The sequence below is a fragment of the Lethenteron reissneri genome, chromosome 11 (assembly GCF_015708825.2).
Source record: "Lethenteron reissneri isolate LAM-NWPU_2019-01 chromosome 11, ASM1570882v1, whole genome shotgun sequence".
NCBI lineage: Eukaryota > Metazoa > Chordata > Hyperoartia > Petromyzontiformes > Petromyzontidae > Lethenteron > Lethenteron reissneri.
Genome location: NC_083789.1, coordinates 5,992,238 through 6,010,172, shown reverse-complemented (window position 1 = coordinate 6,010,172; position 17,935 = coordinate 5,992,238). Strand labels below are relative to the sequence as shown.

Genomic DNA, 17,935 nt, shown 5'->3' with positions numbered 1-17,935 from the left:
TGATCTGAGTGTCGCTGGTGGACCACGGAGAGAGAGGATGGGAGAGACTCGAGCTGAGATGGTGAGATGACGCCAAGGAAATGATGATGGAGATGGAAAAAAGATGAGATGTGAAAGAAATGAAGAGATGACCAGGTGAGACAGACTATAAATGAGAGAGATAAGAGAGAGACACGAGACACATGAGATGAGACGGCCTCCCGAGACACGATCGACCCAACCACAGCCCCCCTCTCACACCACGGAGATGTTGTCCATGGCGCAGCCGCACTTCTCGACGATCATATTGGGGAACTCGGCCACCTCAATCTCCGTGTAGTCGCCCTTCTTCACCAGGTACATCATGGGCAGCGGGGAGCTCTCCACAGGCGAGCAGTGGCGTGGCCCGTACATCGAGTGGAGGGGCCTCGGCTGTCGGCAGCCGCCCGTGCAGCGGAACGCCTCGTAGCCCGCGGGCTCCAGCACCCAGTACTGGGTCCACGTGAGCTCGCGGAAGTTAATGAAGTTGTGGCCGCGGCAGCAGGCGTGGTCCGGGTGCGATGAATCGAGTTCGCAGTCGCCTCGGCCGCTGTTCGGGGGGGGGGGGTGGTGGGTGGGGAGGGAACGTTGGGAAAGAGGTTACGAGAGATCAGGATGATGATGATGAAAGGTTGCAGAGATCAGGATGATGATGAAAGGTTGCGGAGATCAGGATGATGATGATGAAAGGTTTCGAGAGATAAGGATGATGAGGATGATGATGAAAGGTTGCGGAGATCAGGATGATGATGATGATGAAAGGTTGCGAAGATCAGGATGATGATGAAAGGTTACGAGAGATCAGGATGATGATGATGATGAAAGAGACTGCGATAGATCAGGATGACGATGATGATGATGAAAGAGGTTGCGACAGATTAGGATGATGATGAAAGGTTACGAGAGATAAGGATGATGATGATGAAAGGTTACGAGGGAACAGGATGATGATGATGATGAAAGAGGTTGCGACAGATCAGGTTGATGATGATGAAGTATCGTCGTCGGATTTGATCGTCTTGAATGATCGTCGTCGCTAGAACAGAACGTTTTACGCGATCTGACACATAACAACTTTTTGTCGTGAATATTATTGGTCGCGAAAGCCTACGTGTTACATTGTCAACAACACTGTCTTAAAAGGAAAATATAATAATCATCATCGTCGTCGTCGGTCCCAAGGTTCCACCATCCAATATTCAATGACAAATATAATTTATTTACAACTGCGCTTTGTGTGTATCGTCCTCGCCCCGCGCCTCCGATGAGCACGCTTGGCTCCGTACGTTGCGCAAACAGTTCAACGTCATGTACCGTGCGTACACCCAACACGACCACTCGGGCCGGGAACTCTTCTTACCCGTACTCGGCCAGGTTCAGGGTGTACACCACCAGCTCGGGCTTGCCCATGGGCGGCTGTTCGCCGGTCTCCTGCGGTGTGAATCGCACCAGCGAGGCCATGTGCGCGGCGTGGCTGCCCGGCCGCTCGCCCTCGACGCGCACCTCCAATCGTAGGGGAGCGTCGCCTCGCTGCTGCTGCCAGTGCTGGACGGCCTGAGTCACGTCAAAGCCCTTCCAGCCAGAGTCACCCACGGGCACGAGTCTGTGTGGTGGTGGAGGAGGAGGAGGACAGAGGGGGTAAAGATCAAGACGAGTCTCGTTTGCGCGAGGGTGCCTGTGATTCACCAAAATTACGAGCAAAAAAATATATATACAGCATCTTCTTGGTTTTTTCGGTTAAGTCACGTAGAAGGGAAATAATAAAATAATAAAAATAAAACAATATTTCTCTTCTACGTGACTTTACCGAAAGAGCCAAGAAGAATCCCTACAGTCACGAAAGCTAAAAATCGACATCTATACAGCAATGAAGAAGATAGAAATCGAGGCAAACTATGGTCGCAAAATGTGAATACATGTTAAATAATATATTATCTGGAGTGTAATTGGGTTGGAGCAGATTATTATGGCTGTGACATGATGAATGCACCGACATAGCCAATCAAAGCAAGTTGTCACGTGGGATAATTTGCCCACAAATTGATTTAATTTTTCAGCAAAATGGGAAGGAGTGTTGAAAAGCAAGAAAACCATGGGGTTTTTTTTTTTGCATTAGCTGTGACTAAAAGCGAAGCTCCCGTGTGTGAGAGCGCTTCCCTGATACGAGACGAGTTTTGTTCACAGGATTCCCCCACGCGAATGCGTTCATTAGAGTTTTTCACAGAACGAACACAACTCAGTGGCACGACAACAATTACCCCTGGCGACTTGACCACACACACACACCCCAAGGGGGCCAGCCCAAGCCACGTGTTTGCTTGCTTGTATAATTTCTCCATCAAAGATACTTGCGGGCGAATCTAATCGACGGCGCTTGGCCGTACGCGGCTCACCTGGAGTCGACCAGGGTGGAGCGGTTCATCGCCCCCACGAGCGGCTCCTCCAGCCAGAAGACGCTGACGCGCGCGTGGTTAGCGGGCCGCGCGTGTCTCCTCTGCGCAGCTGCGCTGAAGGCCCCACCGGGCGCCGTCTTGAAGAGGCGAAGCTCCACCAACGTCACCTCGCTGTTGTCCGGGATGCGGTCCCTCATGTCGAACGTCAGCCGCTGGCGCGTCGCGTCCTCGAACACTACGTCGCCCGCAATGTCTTGGGGGAGGACACACACACACACACACGCGCGCGTCTCGTTAGACGCGATTGCACCGCGGCTCTAAGTGGCCCTTGCTCATAGAACATCGACCATTCATCCGAGGGCGTGCACCCGAGCTCGCAATGATATCATCGGGCCCGAGTCTGGTTTTATTAACGTCACCTGGGTGAGGTGAGCTGGTGGTGGTGGGGTGGTGGGAGAGAGACCCGTCCGGGAAGTAACCTCCTGTGTGATTGTTGCAAGACTCGGGGCTACGAGGTGGCCCCCAGATATACATATCTATTTATTTGCCCACTGAATATTGGGCGTGAGTCGCAGGATTCCCGGACGCGCTCACCACAGGCCCCCATCAACATACGGCACAGAGTCTACATATGCGCCAGCGGACACGCGGATGAACCCAGGCACGACAGCGCGCACGCGAATACACACTCACATCAATCAGCATATCCTGAGGGTTTGTAACGCGGCGCACGAAGCATTGCGCCATCCAATGCACAATATATCCAAACCGAATTAGTATTGTTCCCAGCAAAGTGTCACCCACAAAGAGCGGGGCTCCTTCGGTTAAGTGATGTAATTTGAAAGTCGAGAATATATCGACTCGCAGCAGAAGCGAGCGGGAGTGGAGTTGTAACTCGAACACACTCGACGGAAAAGTCACTGAATGATTCAAAATCCATTTTGATTACGGAGAAGCTCACAATTGCTCGTCTGAACATGACCAACCTGCATGGAGATGATGGCAGTGATGCTGATTGTGATGGCAATTTTGATGATTACGACGGCGGCGGCGGTGGATAGTGACATTGCTCAGCAACAACAACAACAAAACCTCAACACATTCATCAACACATTCATCAACACATTCATCAACACATTCATCAACACATTCGTCAATAAAGCAATAGCAATATAAAACGGGCGACATTTCGGGCGATAGCCCTTCACAGCGCTACATTACAATACATGTAACAGGCGGGAGCTTCGGACAACGGCCCTCACTTCAGACCACGCGGAAAGTCTCCTATTATATATTTAGTTGTGTTTAAAAGCCCCTGTTATTGCCGAATGTCGCTACGTTTGTTGTGCCTGTGCACCGACGCCAACGCAGCATCACCATTTCATGTATTCACTTTACGCAATCTCTCTCTCTGGTGCGCGCTCTCCCCAACTGCCTCGCGCGCTCTGAACGCCCCATCTCACGCGAATCGCGCACCGCGTTGTGAGCACGTCTCACCGCTCGCCAACGCATTCTCTCGCACGATGCGCCCTGCATGCGAGGTGGGTGCTCCTCGCGGTAACGGCGATCGTGGTGAACACGCATTCCTCCCCCCGCACTCTCACCTGCGTTGCCGCGGAGTCCGCGGAAGATGCCGGCAAGACTCGGCAGACTCCGACGACTCCTCTCGTGGTGTCTCTGCAGCATCGTCGCGTAGCGCGCCCGCACCGCGGCCGGAACGATCACCGATTCCAGGTCCCTCTTCTCGATCCGCGGAGGTTCCTTCAGACCCAGTGCCCCGAGCAGCGAGGCCTTAACCTCCTCCTCCAGGTAGCCGTGGGCTCCAGGGATCACCACCGCCACCAACGCGACGATCATCATAAACGTCATCGTCGTCATCATCATCATCAGGGCCGCCGTCATTATGAGCACACGAGACAAGGCAGAGGCAGATCGAATCGAAGAGGAGGCGAGGAGACGGTGATAGGTAAAGAGAGGCAGGTGGAAAAGTTCGCGGGTTCGCGAAAATGTGAGCAGCGGAGAGGACTGGAGATAGGTGGCGACGGATCGGTGGCGGAGACTGACGACCTCTGCTGAGCTTGTCCCTGATTTATACGCAGGAGTAAGACGCGCAAAAAACGATTCAACTCCCCCCCAACCCCCATCGCCACCCACCGCCGCCCTTCATCTCTGACCGCCGCCCCCTCCCTCCCGCCAGTGTCTCGGCGGTGTATAATTAACGCCTCGCAATACACCACGTAGGACGGCTTCCTGGCCACGTTGAAGTGCACACCGGGCCGCCCTTTGTTGTTGAAGACTTCAGTCAGTTGACTGTGGTGGTGGTGGTGGTGATAATGATGATACGGATAATTCTCATGGTAAAGGGATCCCACTTGTAATTGAGTATCGACAAGTGAGCGAGTCAAGGTAATTGTCATAAACACGTCTGTCGCGCACTCTAACCAGCCGCGATACGATGCAAACGAACAATACTGATCAAAGCTTTATATAGAAAAACGCATTTTGCCAACGAACGCTGCCTTTAAGATGTTTATAATAGGAGACGTTTCCGGCAGTGGAACTTCTTCACAGCACATAGGAGCAGAGCTCCACCACTAAAATAATTATTCTTTGGTTCTTTCGGTAAAGTCACGTATAAAGATAAAATAATAAATTAAATAATAGCATACTACGACGTTTCGATAGCAACACAAGCAATAATCATCAGGTATAAAAGAACTAGCAACAAAAATCTAACCAGAAAACTATAGACAGATATATAAGCAGACAGACATCATAAAGATACACAGAGAGAGAACACGTATCGGCACAAAGAGAGAGGTCGTCTCTTTACCGAAAGAACCAAAGAATAATTCCTGCAGTCACGAAAACTCCAAAATTAACACTAAAATAATTCTCCGACGCTTTATATAAAGTGTGGTGGCAAAATAGACACTTAATAATAATTTACGGGCACGTGACATTTCTACTGCTGAATGAAAGTCTCCCCTTGGGCGTTGTTTGGCCATACTTCACCACGCTGGTCAGTGAGTGCGGACTGGTGAAGGGGGGGAGGGGGAACCCAAGTATGGGATTCAGATCATGTCACTCGCCACTGATGTGAGCCGTGTCCGTAAATCGCAGACATGGTTTGTCGCAGTCAAAGCGCAGTGCGTGAAGCCACTGCACCCACCGCTCCTCCCGATTATATATATATTTTTTTGACTTTTAAACAACTTTTATTGCCGCCAGCAGCAAAACCACTGGAGGCGATTTCAATATGAAATACAGTCACCAGCAAACAAAAGAAAATAAACGCTACAAATCGACGCGCGATTATATTATATTATATTACGCGGCATGCAATCTGCCAGAGATGTCAACGTTTCCTTTTGAGCGTTGGGGGGGGAGGGGGGCCCACTCTACCTTACGTAAAAATTATTCAACACACAATTTACAATAACACTTCGTTAAAAGTGCCCTTTTAATCAGAGACTCGCTGTGGAGGGAAAACCCGACCACAATAACACATCGCCACCGTGATGCCTCCTCGCCTGGTGTGCAGGAGGTGGTGGTGGGTTCGATCTCGACCCTGACGCCTGCTGTATGTTTGAAGTTTGCGCGTCTCTCCACGTGGTCGTGTGGATTTGTTTTAGGGGCCTCCGTTTTTTCCCCTCCATATTTAGAATCAACATCACGCATTTAGAGTCTTGGGCTGCTATACATTTCCAAATGATAAGCCACTTATTGGAGCTACCATTTGCGGCCAGGTCGTTTCTGAAAAAAGCTGTATGGCTCAGTTGACTTTACCTGGGAAAAAAAAATAGTATAGTGGTAAGCGTTCCGATGTTGTTTATGATTTCGCTTGGCCGTTAAGATAAGGAAAGTGAATGAGACGCGTCTCTCTTTTGACTTAAACCAACTTTGGCAGCCTCAGCGGGAATTTATTCTCCTTGTGTCCTTCAGACTAATGACACTCCACACGAAATCGCCCTCCACTAATTGCCCCCCGCCCTCCTCCCACCCGGCTTGTGTATTGCAAGGATCGTGGTAGGAGGCGAAAGGCGGTGGGCGACACGGGGGTGAGGGCGAGCACGTGGATGGGATTATGTTGTCTGCTTGAGTCTGGAGGGGGGGAGACGTGCAGCCGTGGAAAAGGGAAGAGCGCAATCATTCGGAAGCGGACGCTACATTTTTTGTTGTTGCGCAGACGTGATTGTGTATTGGACACCGGCAAGCTTGCGCTCGGAACTCAGACGTGCAACGTCCGAGTGACAACCGTGACTTATGTAACCTCCCCGCCATCGATCTTAATTCTCCATCACTCCACCCATCGCTCTAAGCATCCACGCGTCCATCCATCTGCTCGGCCATTATACCATCCACTCACGCAAACACAATTTTTTCCATTTATCCATCCATCTATCTACGCATCCATACATTCATTTATTTATCCATCCATCCAATCTGTAGATATTTCCGTATCAGATGAGTATTTTTTTTGCACACTCACCTGTACACACGTACACACCACCGAGATTCATATGTTCGCCATGGTGGTGGTGATGATAATGGTATTGCTACAAAGGAATTTTAAGGAGACAATACAACTTTTAAAATATATGGGCCTGCTGTATGTCGCGTTAAAATAGACGTATATTGAGCACACACATAATATAAGTTTATTGACCGCACAAATCATAGAGTTTATTAACCACACAAATCATTGAAGTCTATTGACCATACTTCATCACGCTGGTTCGGGCGGGTTGTCGAAAGGTATACAGTAGTGGATATTCACGACCGGTTCGGATATCACTCGCCACTAACGGTAGCCGTGGCCGGGAATTCAACTCAAACGGTCGGGTTCATAGTGCAGGGCTCTACCCAACTCTTCCTCCGGTCCACCAGCAAAACACAATATTTGTGGGGCCGATTTATTTATATGGCCGACGTAAAAACAAAATGTGGTTATCTTTTCAGCTGATCAAAAAAACACATTGCTAATAAAACTTCTTGCAATTGCAGCCCTCCGAAATAGGCGTAAGTATGCGTTGGCAGTGGTGGCACTAACACAACACGTAAAATTAAATCAATAGATTCGTCAATATCACCGCGGCATTAAATATAAAAACATACAAAAGGCGATGTTTCGGGTCTATTGGCCCTCCTGGACAGCACACAGAGAGGCCACTCTCTACCTTTACATGTACTGTCAAGGGCCATCACCTATTATATATTAAATGTAAGCTCACCGCTATAATTGGCGAAACTGTTTGATTCTGTTCTCCCGAGTCTAGTATATCCTCGCAGATGTTGCACGCCAAATGCTCCACGCAAACTGTGGACAACCAGACACCTCGTGGCGCTGCCTGGCGGGTCTCCTTGTTAGCACGTGAGAGCGAGACAGACGCTCATTAGAGTGTCTGTGACAGTCGGTCGCCTCGGTCTGGCCGAGGAGCGATTCCTTTCCTGGGAAAATTGTTTATTTAGACAGAGGTCAATCACCCCCGGTTTGTTTTTTAGGACGAACTCCCGTCTCGTGCACAGCAGAGACCCGGGGTGATATGTCCAGCAGTCTGACTTTTTCTTCCGATCAACGCTTCCGTTACTGACATCGCCGGCGTGTGTATTGCGTCTGCCGAGTAACAACGATGATGGCGATTCGCGGAACCTTTTACATACACACCATGCTCAATACTGAGTCAGTCGCCAGTCGTCGCGGATACGTAATATGGATTACAATCCTTAATTAGTATTACTACCGTAACGTGGAACTCTTCTTATTCATGACGATGTTGGTGGCGGGCGAACTTCGCCGATTTTGTTATCTGGAATCTAACCATGAACCGATGAGCACTGGGATGCATTGGCTAGTTCGTGAGACAACACCCCATCAATTTACAAATGATCACTGCGCCTTTTTACAAGGAGTCATGTTTGCATAGACCGCAATACCTGCAGTCATAATACAAACAAAAGAACATAACTCTGATAATGTGAACTCAAAGAGTTGTGCGCCTTTTGGCGTCATCTGGTCCAACCCATGTGAGACTAGGCTCTAAGCAAAGCTGTCTCGGGTGTGGACCAATCAACTTCAAGGACAGTGCACATTATCAGAGTTATGTTCTTTTGTTTGTATTATGACTGCAGGTATTGCGGTCTATGCAAACATGACTCCTTGTAAAAAGGTCTCAGTTTTGTTGCCAGATAGAAGGGTAAAAAAATGAAATATCATATTTTTACTGGCAAATGAGGTTCCCATAGTGATCACTGCGCCGTTTCGCGCTGTGGCCAGCTTCAAAGTCCTTTCTCTAATGTACAAAGCGGCACGTCACCACTTGCCCCAAATAATCACTTTGAAAGTCAACGGCAGTCGCTTGACAAAGGGAAACAAAATCCATTACTTGGTTTCTTTTTTGATGTCAAAACAAATCACAAAAAGAAGACCAAAGGCGGCATCTATCTGATGATAAGACAGCACGCCTGCACAACTGCACAACTGCATGCGTGCTGTAAATTACGCATACCAAAGGCTGCTTACTCACTTGCATCAACCTATACGGTGATGCTTCTGCTGCGATGGCAGTGTTGCACAAGCACGCATAACAAAATTGAAGCAATTGAACACGTTCTACAATAACACTGTGGCCTTAAAAGTAAAAAAATTTAAGAGGTGACGTTTCGACCACTTGTCCCTGATTCATAGAACATCAACAGGGAGGCCAGCTGGCGAGTAAATATTAATAATAGTTGTTGTTATTCTTGGTTCTTTCGGTAAAGTCACGTAGAAGGGAAATAATAAAATAATAAAAATATAAAACAATACAATTCTCAAAATTTAAGTTGTTGTTGGAACTGTACGAAACCCCATGGGACCTGATACCAATCACATTCTCACAACGTATTGACATAGGGGCCGTCCATAAATGACGTCACGCGATTTTTTACAATTTTTGACCCCCCCCCCCCTTTGTCACACATCGTCCCAAATGTCTGACCCCCCCCCCCCTTAGGTGCGTGACATCATTTATTGACGGACCCATACGAATCGTTACCTGTTTCAGTAGCCATTCAGTAACAGACCAACTTCGTAAACTGATTTGTATTAAAGGTGAAATTAAAACACATTGCACCACGCGTAAACCACGTGGCAATGTTCATCAAACTTAGTAACGACGCCCCCATTCGTTCGCCCCGCGCAAGCCATGCGAGAGCGTAGCCAGTGGACAAATCGTCAGCGATGTAGGGACGACCAATTCATTTCGGCAGGATTCAAAGGGGGGGATGTTGATGAATGTTAGAACTCAAAGGGGACAGTGGCCGTAGCTCAATCGATCAAGCGCCCCCCCCCCCCCCACAATATTTGATTTGTCTCGCACGGTGGCACCGAGACACTTGGTTACATCTTCGCGGACTCCTCTTGCCGAATGACGCCGTTACGCTCACGGTCTCGAACATTTTAAACCGCGTTTTGTATCGTTGTTGTTGTTGTTCTTATTCTTTTACGCTGTTGTTGTTGTTCTTCTTCTTTTACATTGTTGTTGTTGTTCTTATTCTTTCACGCTGTTGTTGAAGGTGGTTGTAAAAGGGGCCCCAACTCGGAGCTTTGGCCACCAAAGCCACGCGAACAACGCGACTGCATAGGGGCTTTAAAACATTGTTTTATTCCAGTAGCTTGCAAGCAGGATATATACATTTACATGAGACGAAACAATATCCATCACACTCTTCACCCATCATCATCACCACCACCGCGATCGTTCGTTATGCTGATGACAAAATAAAAGGCGTCCCTTACCCTTTCCGGCAATAATACAGGAGGTGTTCTTGGTTCTTTCGGTAAAGTCACGTAGAAGGGAAATAATAAAATAATAAAAATATAACGCAATAAAATTCTCACGACGTTTCGACTACAACACAAGCATGATGATTGCTTGTGTTGCAGTCGAAACGTCGTGAGAATTTACCGAAAGAACCTTCTTCCTAGCGTTGTTCCCGCTGTGGCGCAGGGTCCGCTTTTCGGCATTGTCTTCTCCATTTGGCTCGGTCCAGGGCATCTTCAGGGGATGCGTTGACCGTCTTCATGTCTTCCTTTATTCGGTCCATCCATCGCTTCTTCGGACGTCCGCGTGGACGGCGGCCCTCTGGCTCAATACGCACGGCAGTCTTGGCCACTGATGACTCTTCACTTCGCATCACATGGCCGTACCACCGAAGCCTTGCCTCAAGCATCTTGTCCGCAATGGGGGCCACACCAAGTCGCTTCCGAACGTCTTCGTTCCTGACACAATCCCATCGAGTGAGCCCGAGGCTCCATCTGAGCATCCTCATCTCCATGGTGTGGAGAGCTTGTTCGTGTACAGTTGTGGCTGGCCAGCACTCGGATCCATAGAGTGCCACCGGTCGGACGATGGTCTTGTATATTTTTCCCTTCAGCCTATCCGGCATTTTCCGATCACAGAGGACTCCGGTGACTTGCCTCCATTTCATCCACGCCGCATTGACTCGTGACCTCACATCAGTCCTGATGCTACCATCTGAGCTGATGGTGGAGCCCAGGTACTTAAAGTCCGTCACTTTCTTCAGATCTTCTCCGTCAATACTGATGGTGCCGTCGGTTTGGGGGCCACACTCCATATACTCCGTCTTTTTGATGTTGAACCTCATCCCGTTTTCGTCCAAACGTTCCTTCCACAGGCGCGTTTGTCTTTCCACTTCTCCTCTCTCTTCATCTGAGAGGAGGACGTCATCCGCGTAGAGAATTGACCATGGGAGGGGCGTGTGCAGGTCGGCAGTGATCGTGTCCATGCACAGGATAAACAGGAGTGGTGACAGGGCCGATCCTTGGTGCACTCCAACGCTGATGGGAAATGGCGGTGATATGCCCACTGCACACCTGACTGCACTGGTGACGTTCTTGTATAGGAGTTGCACCCAATGCACGTAGGTTTCAGGGACTCCATGGGATCGAAGCGAGTGCCAGATGAGGTCGTGGGGGACCCTGTCAAATGCCTTTTCAAGGTCGAGGAACGACACGTGCACAGCTTTGTTCTTCTCTCTGTGCCTCTCCAGCAGGAGCCTCGCCGCGAATATGGCGTCCGTAGTGCCACATCCTTTGACGAAGCCGCATTGGTTGGGTGATAGGGTGATGATGTTTCTAATCCTCGTGTCCAAAACTCGCTCAAAGATCTTCATCGCATGACACAGGAGCCTGATTGGCCTGTAATTCGAGCATTCTGCCACGTCCCCTTTACCCTTCCAAATTGGAACCGTCGTGCTGGTCGACCAGGCTTCTGGGACCTCACTGGTGCTCGTGATGGTGCTGAAGAGCTGGGTAAGGAGGGCAGCACCCTGCCCGCCAAGGATCTTCCAGGCCTCAGCAGGGATATCGTCCGGGCCAGTCGCTTTCCCATTCTTCATTCTCTTGATAGCTTGTTCCACTTCGGTGATGGTGATAGGTGAAACCGGACCGAGGACGTGTTCAGCACTAATAATAGGTGGGTGGGGAAATTCCTGGTTGCAGATTCCAGAGAAGTAGTCGCTCCAGCGTTGAAGGATGGCGGGCGGGTCTCTGAGAGCGCTGTGATTCTCATCCTTTATGCATTTGACCTGACCAATATCCTGAGTCGAACGATGGCGCGCCTCTGCCAGTCGATAGATCTTATTGGCACCTTCTGGGGTGTCCAGTTCGACATACAGTTGGTCGTATTGAGCTAATTTCACCGCTGCAACTACTCGCTTCGCTGCCGATTTGCAGTTTCTGTAATGTTGGTAATCCAGATCTGCGAGCGTTTGGCGCCACTTCTTGAAAGCTAGCTTCTTCTCTTTCACTGCTAGCTGAACCTCTTCGTTCCACCACCATATTTGCTTGTCAATGAAGTGTTTTCCCGGCTTAGTTAGCCCCAGTGCTTCCGTTGCTGCTGTGCACAGTTGGCCGGCGAGATCTTCCCAAATCGCATTCGCCGGTCGGTTGGTGTTCACGTCAATCTGATTAAAGGCAACTCTCAGCTGATCCTTGCATTCCTTCATCCGCCACCACTTAATTCGCTGCTGTCCAGTTGTTGGTGGGCGATGTCGCTGGCCAATGTCCATTTTTATGTCCATGACCAGGATGCGATGTTGTGGGGCGATGTTGTCCGATGGTATGACTTTAGTGTTTGTCACCGTTTTCAGCTTATCCCGCTTGACAAGCCAGTAATCAATCCCTGCAGTCACGAAAGCTTTAAATAAAAAAATAATACAGGAGGTGTTAAGATGTTCAAACACCAAATATACATAATAATCCAAAATAGATCGCGCAGATATATAAATGTGTCGTTAAAACCCGTCACCACCCGACACAGCCAACTAGTAAGGGTTGTCACGTAAACAGAACGTGGCCAATTCGTCACTAGTACAGCACTAACTGGTGTGTTGGAGAGCCAAGCCACAACATTTACAATCTGAGTACGACGTTTCGCCAGTAATTACAACTAGCTTCATCAGGCGACAGCCAAATTTGTGGAAAAGTCTTACTGTTTCGTTCCTTATATAGAGGCCTAGATGTGTTGACCACGCTTCTGCGCTCTTGCGCCAAATATATTACCTATCGCAAAGAATGCTGACGACTTGCGCTTGCCACAAATGAACCACCTTGCTGATCTTGCCAAGGAGCATAAACCGTCACCACGTGATCTCCTTTCATCCTCGCAGCAGCAGCAGCGCCTTTTGGCTAACCATCGAACAAAGGCGGTCACCGCATCGCACGGTTTCAGATGCGTTTCTGCGGCCGTCTGGAACGCTCTTCCTTCCAAAATTAGGAAGCCAGCAGAGCTATACACTTTAAAATCTCATTTCTTTAGAACAGCTTTTTTGTTTTTAGTTTATTGTCTTTCGCCCGTACCTCCGATTAGCACGGTTGGCGACGTACGGTGCGAAAGAAGTTCAACATGCAGTAATACATAATTTTTGCCGGGCAAGGGAAAAGCCATTTACTTTTCATCATCTTGATACCGGCAAAAAGGGGGATCCCATCGATGTGCATTATGCTGTCGAGTACTCTGGAACATCTAACGGACTCAATGCCTGATTTACAAATGCGAAAGAGGCATCAAAGCGACACGCGCCGCGATTCCTCACACGAAGAAGATGCTGTGGAGTGGGGCTGAGGCTTTCGAGATTACTACTGTACTCGAAAATAAATAACATAATACAGGTAGTTTGGGTTAGGATCGCCTCTTTGCGCGATCTAACAAAAAAATGTGTATTATGGATATTGGTTGCGAAAGCCTACGTGTTAAACTGGTTAACTTAAACCAGTTTAACACGTAGGAAATCGCGACTAATATCCATAAAATACAGGTATTTTTGGCTTTTTTCGGTTACATCAAGTAAATATAAATGTGTCATTAAACCCGCCACCACCCGACAATAGCCTATTTAATTTCGATTTAAAGCTTTCGTGACTGCAGGGATTCATCTTCTTGATTCTTTCGGTAAAGTCACGTCGAAGGGAAATAATAAAAGAATAAAAATAAAACAGAATTTTTTTATTTTTTTATTTCCCTTCTACGTAACTTTACCGAATGACCCAAGAAGAATAGCCAATTAGTAAGGTTTGTCACGTAAACAGAAACATGCCAATTCGTTACCAAGTACAGCAACACCGGTGTGTTGGAGAGCAAATCCACAACATACTTAAACCACTTTAGAACATTTTACATATTTACAAAATCCACACCGGGGCGCTATCGGCACACGGCGCGATACTGCGAAAGAGCTGAACTTTCTTTGTGTCAGCCCGCCGCGGTCCAGCAAACTTTGATGATATAAAGCAGACTTTGATGACAACAACAAACGAAATACAGCAGTGACGTGCCTGAAAAGGGGCGTTTTAAATCAGCGGGCATTAGGCCTCGTGACGTGCATCAAAAGCGTGAACGGCGACGAAGAAGAGGGAAAGAAAATAGAAAAAGTTCACAAAGACGCGCCGGCAATAATTGTCTAGGCATTGCGCATTCGGGGAACGCGCGTCCACCATTCATGGCCTTGGAGCATTGCATCTCTTCATGGGCAGAGTTTTTTTTGGGGGGGGGGGCACGGAGGGCAATGCCCCCCCCCCCCAAACTGGGCACTTTTATTAATTTAATTTCAGTACTTAATTTGGAGCTTTCGTGACTGCAGGAATTACTCTTTGGTTCTTTCGGTAAAGTCACGTATAAAGAGAAAGTAATAAATAAAATACTAGCATACGACGTTTCGATTGCAACACAAGCAATCATCATCAGGTATACATGAAATAGAAATACAAATCTAGTATACTTAGAAATGTAATGTGATACAACAGAGAGTCGGATAATATAAGTCAACACCTTACCTGGTTGATTACGTTCTTCCTGAGAATGCTAAATTTGGAGATGGTGGTGGGGCAAGGGCCAACCATTATATACACGGAGTGGTAGCTCCTGCAATCTCTCATTTACTTGATACAGCTGTCGTGGCTGTGACGGTACCACCTGAAGACGGAAGCTTGTGTTGCCTCCGAAACGTCGTGATTTTTATTTTATTTTACTTTTTAATGTTTTTACCTACGTGACTTTACCGAAAAAACCTAAAAATATGAATCATTGCAGTCACGAAAGCTTCAAATCTAGAATACATTCATTATATGCTCCCGCGATTCCTAATGTAAGGGACAAAGCGAACGCCCTCCCCCACACCAAATGTAGAAATCAAACTCCGCCTATGCATCTCTTACATAACAGTCTGGGAATGCGCATTCCTGAATGGTAAGTTGTGAGCCACTGTGGATTCATCTTCATCTATAATTTACTCGCCTTTCAGTACGTACGGTACCGTAACGCATCGCTATTAATAAACCTCACCCTCTCGTCGCCATCATTAGATTTTTGAGGGGTTTTATTGTTTCGATTTAAAGCTTTCGTGACTGCAGGGATTCATCTTCTTGGTTCTGTCGGTAAAGTCACGTAGAATGTAAATAATAGACAGACCTGTTCTCCACCTGAGGACGTCGTGAGAATTATTTTATTATGTTTATTTTTATTATTTTATTATTTCCATTCTACGTGACTTTACCGAAAGAACCAAGAAGAAACGTCGTGAGAATTGTTTTATTATGTTTTATTTTTATTATTTTATTACTTCCCTTCTACGTGACTTTACCGAAAGAAACAAGAAGAAGGGTTTTATTGTTGTTTTGCCCGTGAGTGGCTTCACGCACCAGCTTATTTGCCCGAAATTAGCCGTCGGCCGTCTTCTACCTGATAATTGTTTTTTTACCCTTTTATCTGGCAACAAAACTGACACCTTTTTTTTTACAAGGAGTCATGTTTGCATAAACCACAATACCTGCAGTCGGAATGCAAACAAAAAACATAACTCTGATAATGTATGCACTGTCCTTGAAGTTGATTGGTCCACACCCGAGACAGCTTTCCTTAGAGCCTAGTCTCACATGGTGTTGGACCAGATGACGCCAAAAGGCGCACAACTCAAAGACAATGCACCATCAGAGTATGAGAGCTCTCATACTCTAATTGTGCATTGTCTTTGAGTGCATATATTATCAGAGTTATGTTTTTTGTTTGCATTATGGCTGCAGGTATTGTGGTCTATGCAAACATGACTCCTTGTAAAAAAAAAGGTGTCAGTTTTGTTGCCAGATAAAAGGGTAAAAAAACAATTATCATATTTTTTTACTGGCATATGAGGTTCCAATGGTGTAAACGTCTTCTACCTCTCCACCCCCCACCTCCATCCGCCGTCAGGGACCTCTCACGTTGGAGGCTGAAGAAGCCCCCCTTCCCGTCTATGCCCACCCCGCAGCCCCACTCGCCTCCCCGCAGGCGATGTGGCCCTGCAGTGCGGCGGCCGTGGCATTAATCGTATTTGTAAATGGATATGAGAGAGAAATAAAACCCCATCATAACAGAAAAACAATTGTGCTGGCCGGACAACCATCAGTTTGCATAGTGCAGGCCGGAAATAAGAATCTAATTTTTCCATTATAGGGTTTTCTCGTTATTTACATTTGTGATTGCAGTGTTGGGTGGCATTAACCAAGTTAATTCGCATCATAAGACGTAAGTACTGAAGTTGGGGGGGGGGGGGGTTAAAATTTGGTTCTCATAGTCCAGTGGCAGACTTTGCAGCAGTGAGACTTGGTAATTATACTTTGCTGATGAGGCCTAAACGAAAAAAGAGAGATTAAATCGGTTCCACAGTTGTCTATCTTTGACCGCTGTCAGTCAGTCACTTTCTTCAGCAACCGCTGATGGCTTTTGCATCACGAACAACGGCTGTGTTTTTTCTTCTATAATTAGTTTAAAAGACAATACATATATTACCAGACAATGTTTTTTTTTGCATGTTCACCACAAGTATATATGGTTAATGAAGACAGAATTCCGTGAAAAAGGTTTCTGTTTGGTGTTTTAACATCTTAACGCAATGAAAGGGTAAAACCTATACTAATTTATTGATACTGTCAAGAAAGGTCCAATATTGTAGCTGCTCACCCCGAGATATAAATGCCCTGATAGTGGCATTGCCGATGTGCTGTTCGCCCTTTGGAGTTCTCTGTTCTCTGGTGTAACACTCTTTGAGACTAGAGGGCCGTCCATAAATGACGTCACGCACCTAGGGGGGGGGGGGTCAGACATTTGTGACGATGTGTGACGGGGGGGGGGTTGAGAAATGTGACGTCACATCAAAATGCGAAACTTTAAATACATATAGACAACACGTTCTACTTAATTAAGTAGACTTTTTAATACACGTTTTCTCCTACAACATCAGAGTGCAGCGCCACATTAAATACGCACTACAATGACAATAGTCTAAATCGATTTGAAGCATGTTTTATTTTTTGGGGAGGGGGGCAGAGCTTTGTGACGTCATATTTGAGGAGGGTCTGACTTTTTGTGACGCCGTGTGACCAGGGGGGGGAGGGGGGGTCCAAAATCGTCCAAAATCGCGTGACGTCATTTATGGACGCCCCCTAGGCCCTAAACAAAGCTGTCTCTGGTGTGGACCAGTTCCAAAGACAATGCATATACTACCAGAGCATGTGTTCTTTGGCTTGCATGTTCACCACAAGAATATGTGGTTAATGCAGACAGGATTCCTTGAAAAAGGGTTTCAGTTTGGTGTTTTAACATCTTAACACAACTGTTTTATTGCCAGAAATGGTAAACCCTATTCTCATTTGTTTATTTTTCTCTCTTTCAACTCCTTTTTAATCGGCCGTGGCATTTCGAGCAGAATAGAAATGTTTTTATTATGGAGAACTTCGTTCAGCCACGTCCCACTTTACAGAAGTTGGCAACACTGACTGCAGTTGTCGTTTATTAAACACGCTCTTGCCAACACACACGCACACACATCTGAAGGTTTCTATGTCCCCCAGATCTGGCAACGCTTGAACGTGGCACGCTGATGAGGAAGTCAGTGGGAGCGGGGGAGGCAAGGGGGGTGGACGGGAGGAGATATTCGCGGAGGAAAGGGCGGGTTCCTGCGGTGACGCAAGCCACGTCGTATTGCAG

General features: G+C 47.4%; 1 protein-coding gene across 1 annotated transcript; it reads right to left on the bottom strand.

Moving 5' to 3' along the window:
• Positions 1 to 234: 234 nt before the first annotated feature.
• Positions 235 to 4,313, bottom strand: LOC133341165 (left-right determination factor 1-like). The gene is made up of 4 exons (XM_061549617.1): positions 4,016 to 4,313; positions 2,412 to 2,664; positions 1,379 to 1,621; positions 235 to 568 (listed from the first exon to the last, which is right to left on the bottom strand). The coding sequence occupies exons 1-4, from the start codon at positions 4,311 to 4,313 to the stop codon at positions 235 to 237; spliced, it is 1,128 nt and encodes a 375-aa protein (XP_061405601.1).
• Positions 4,314 to 17,935: the final 13,622 nt, after the last annotated feature.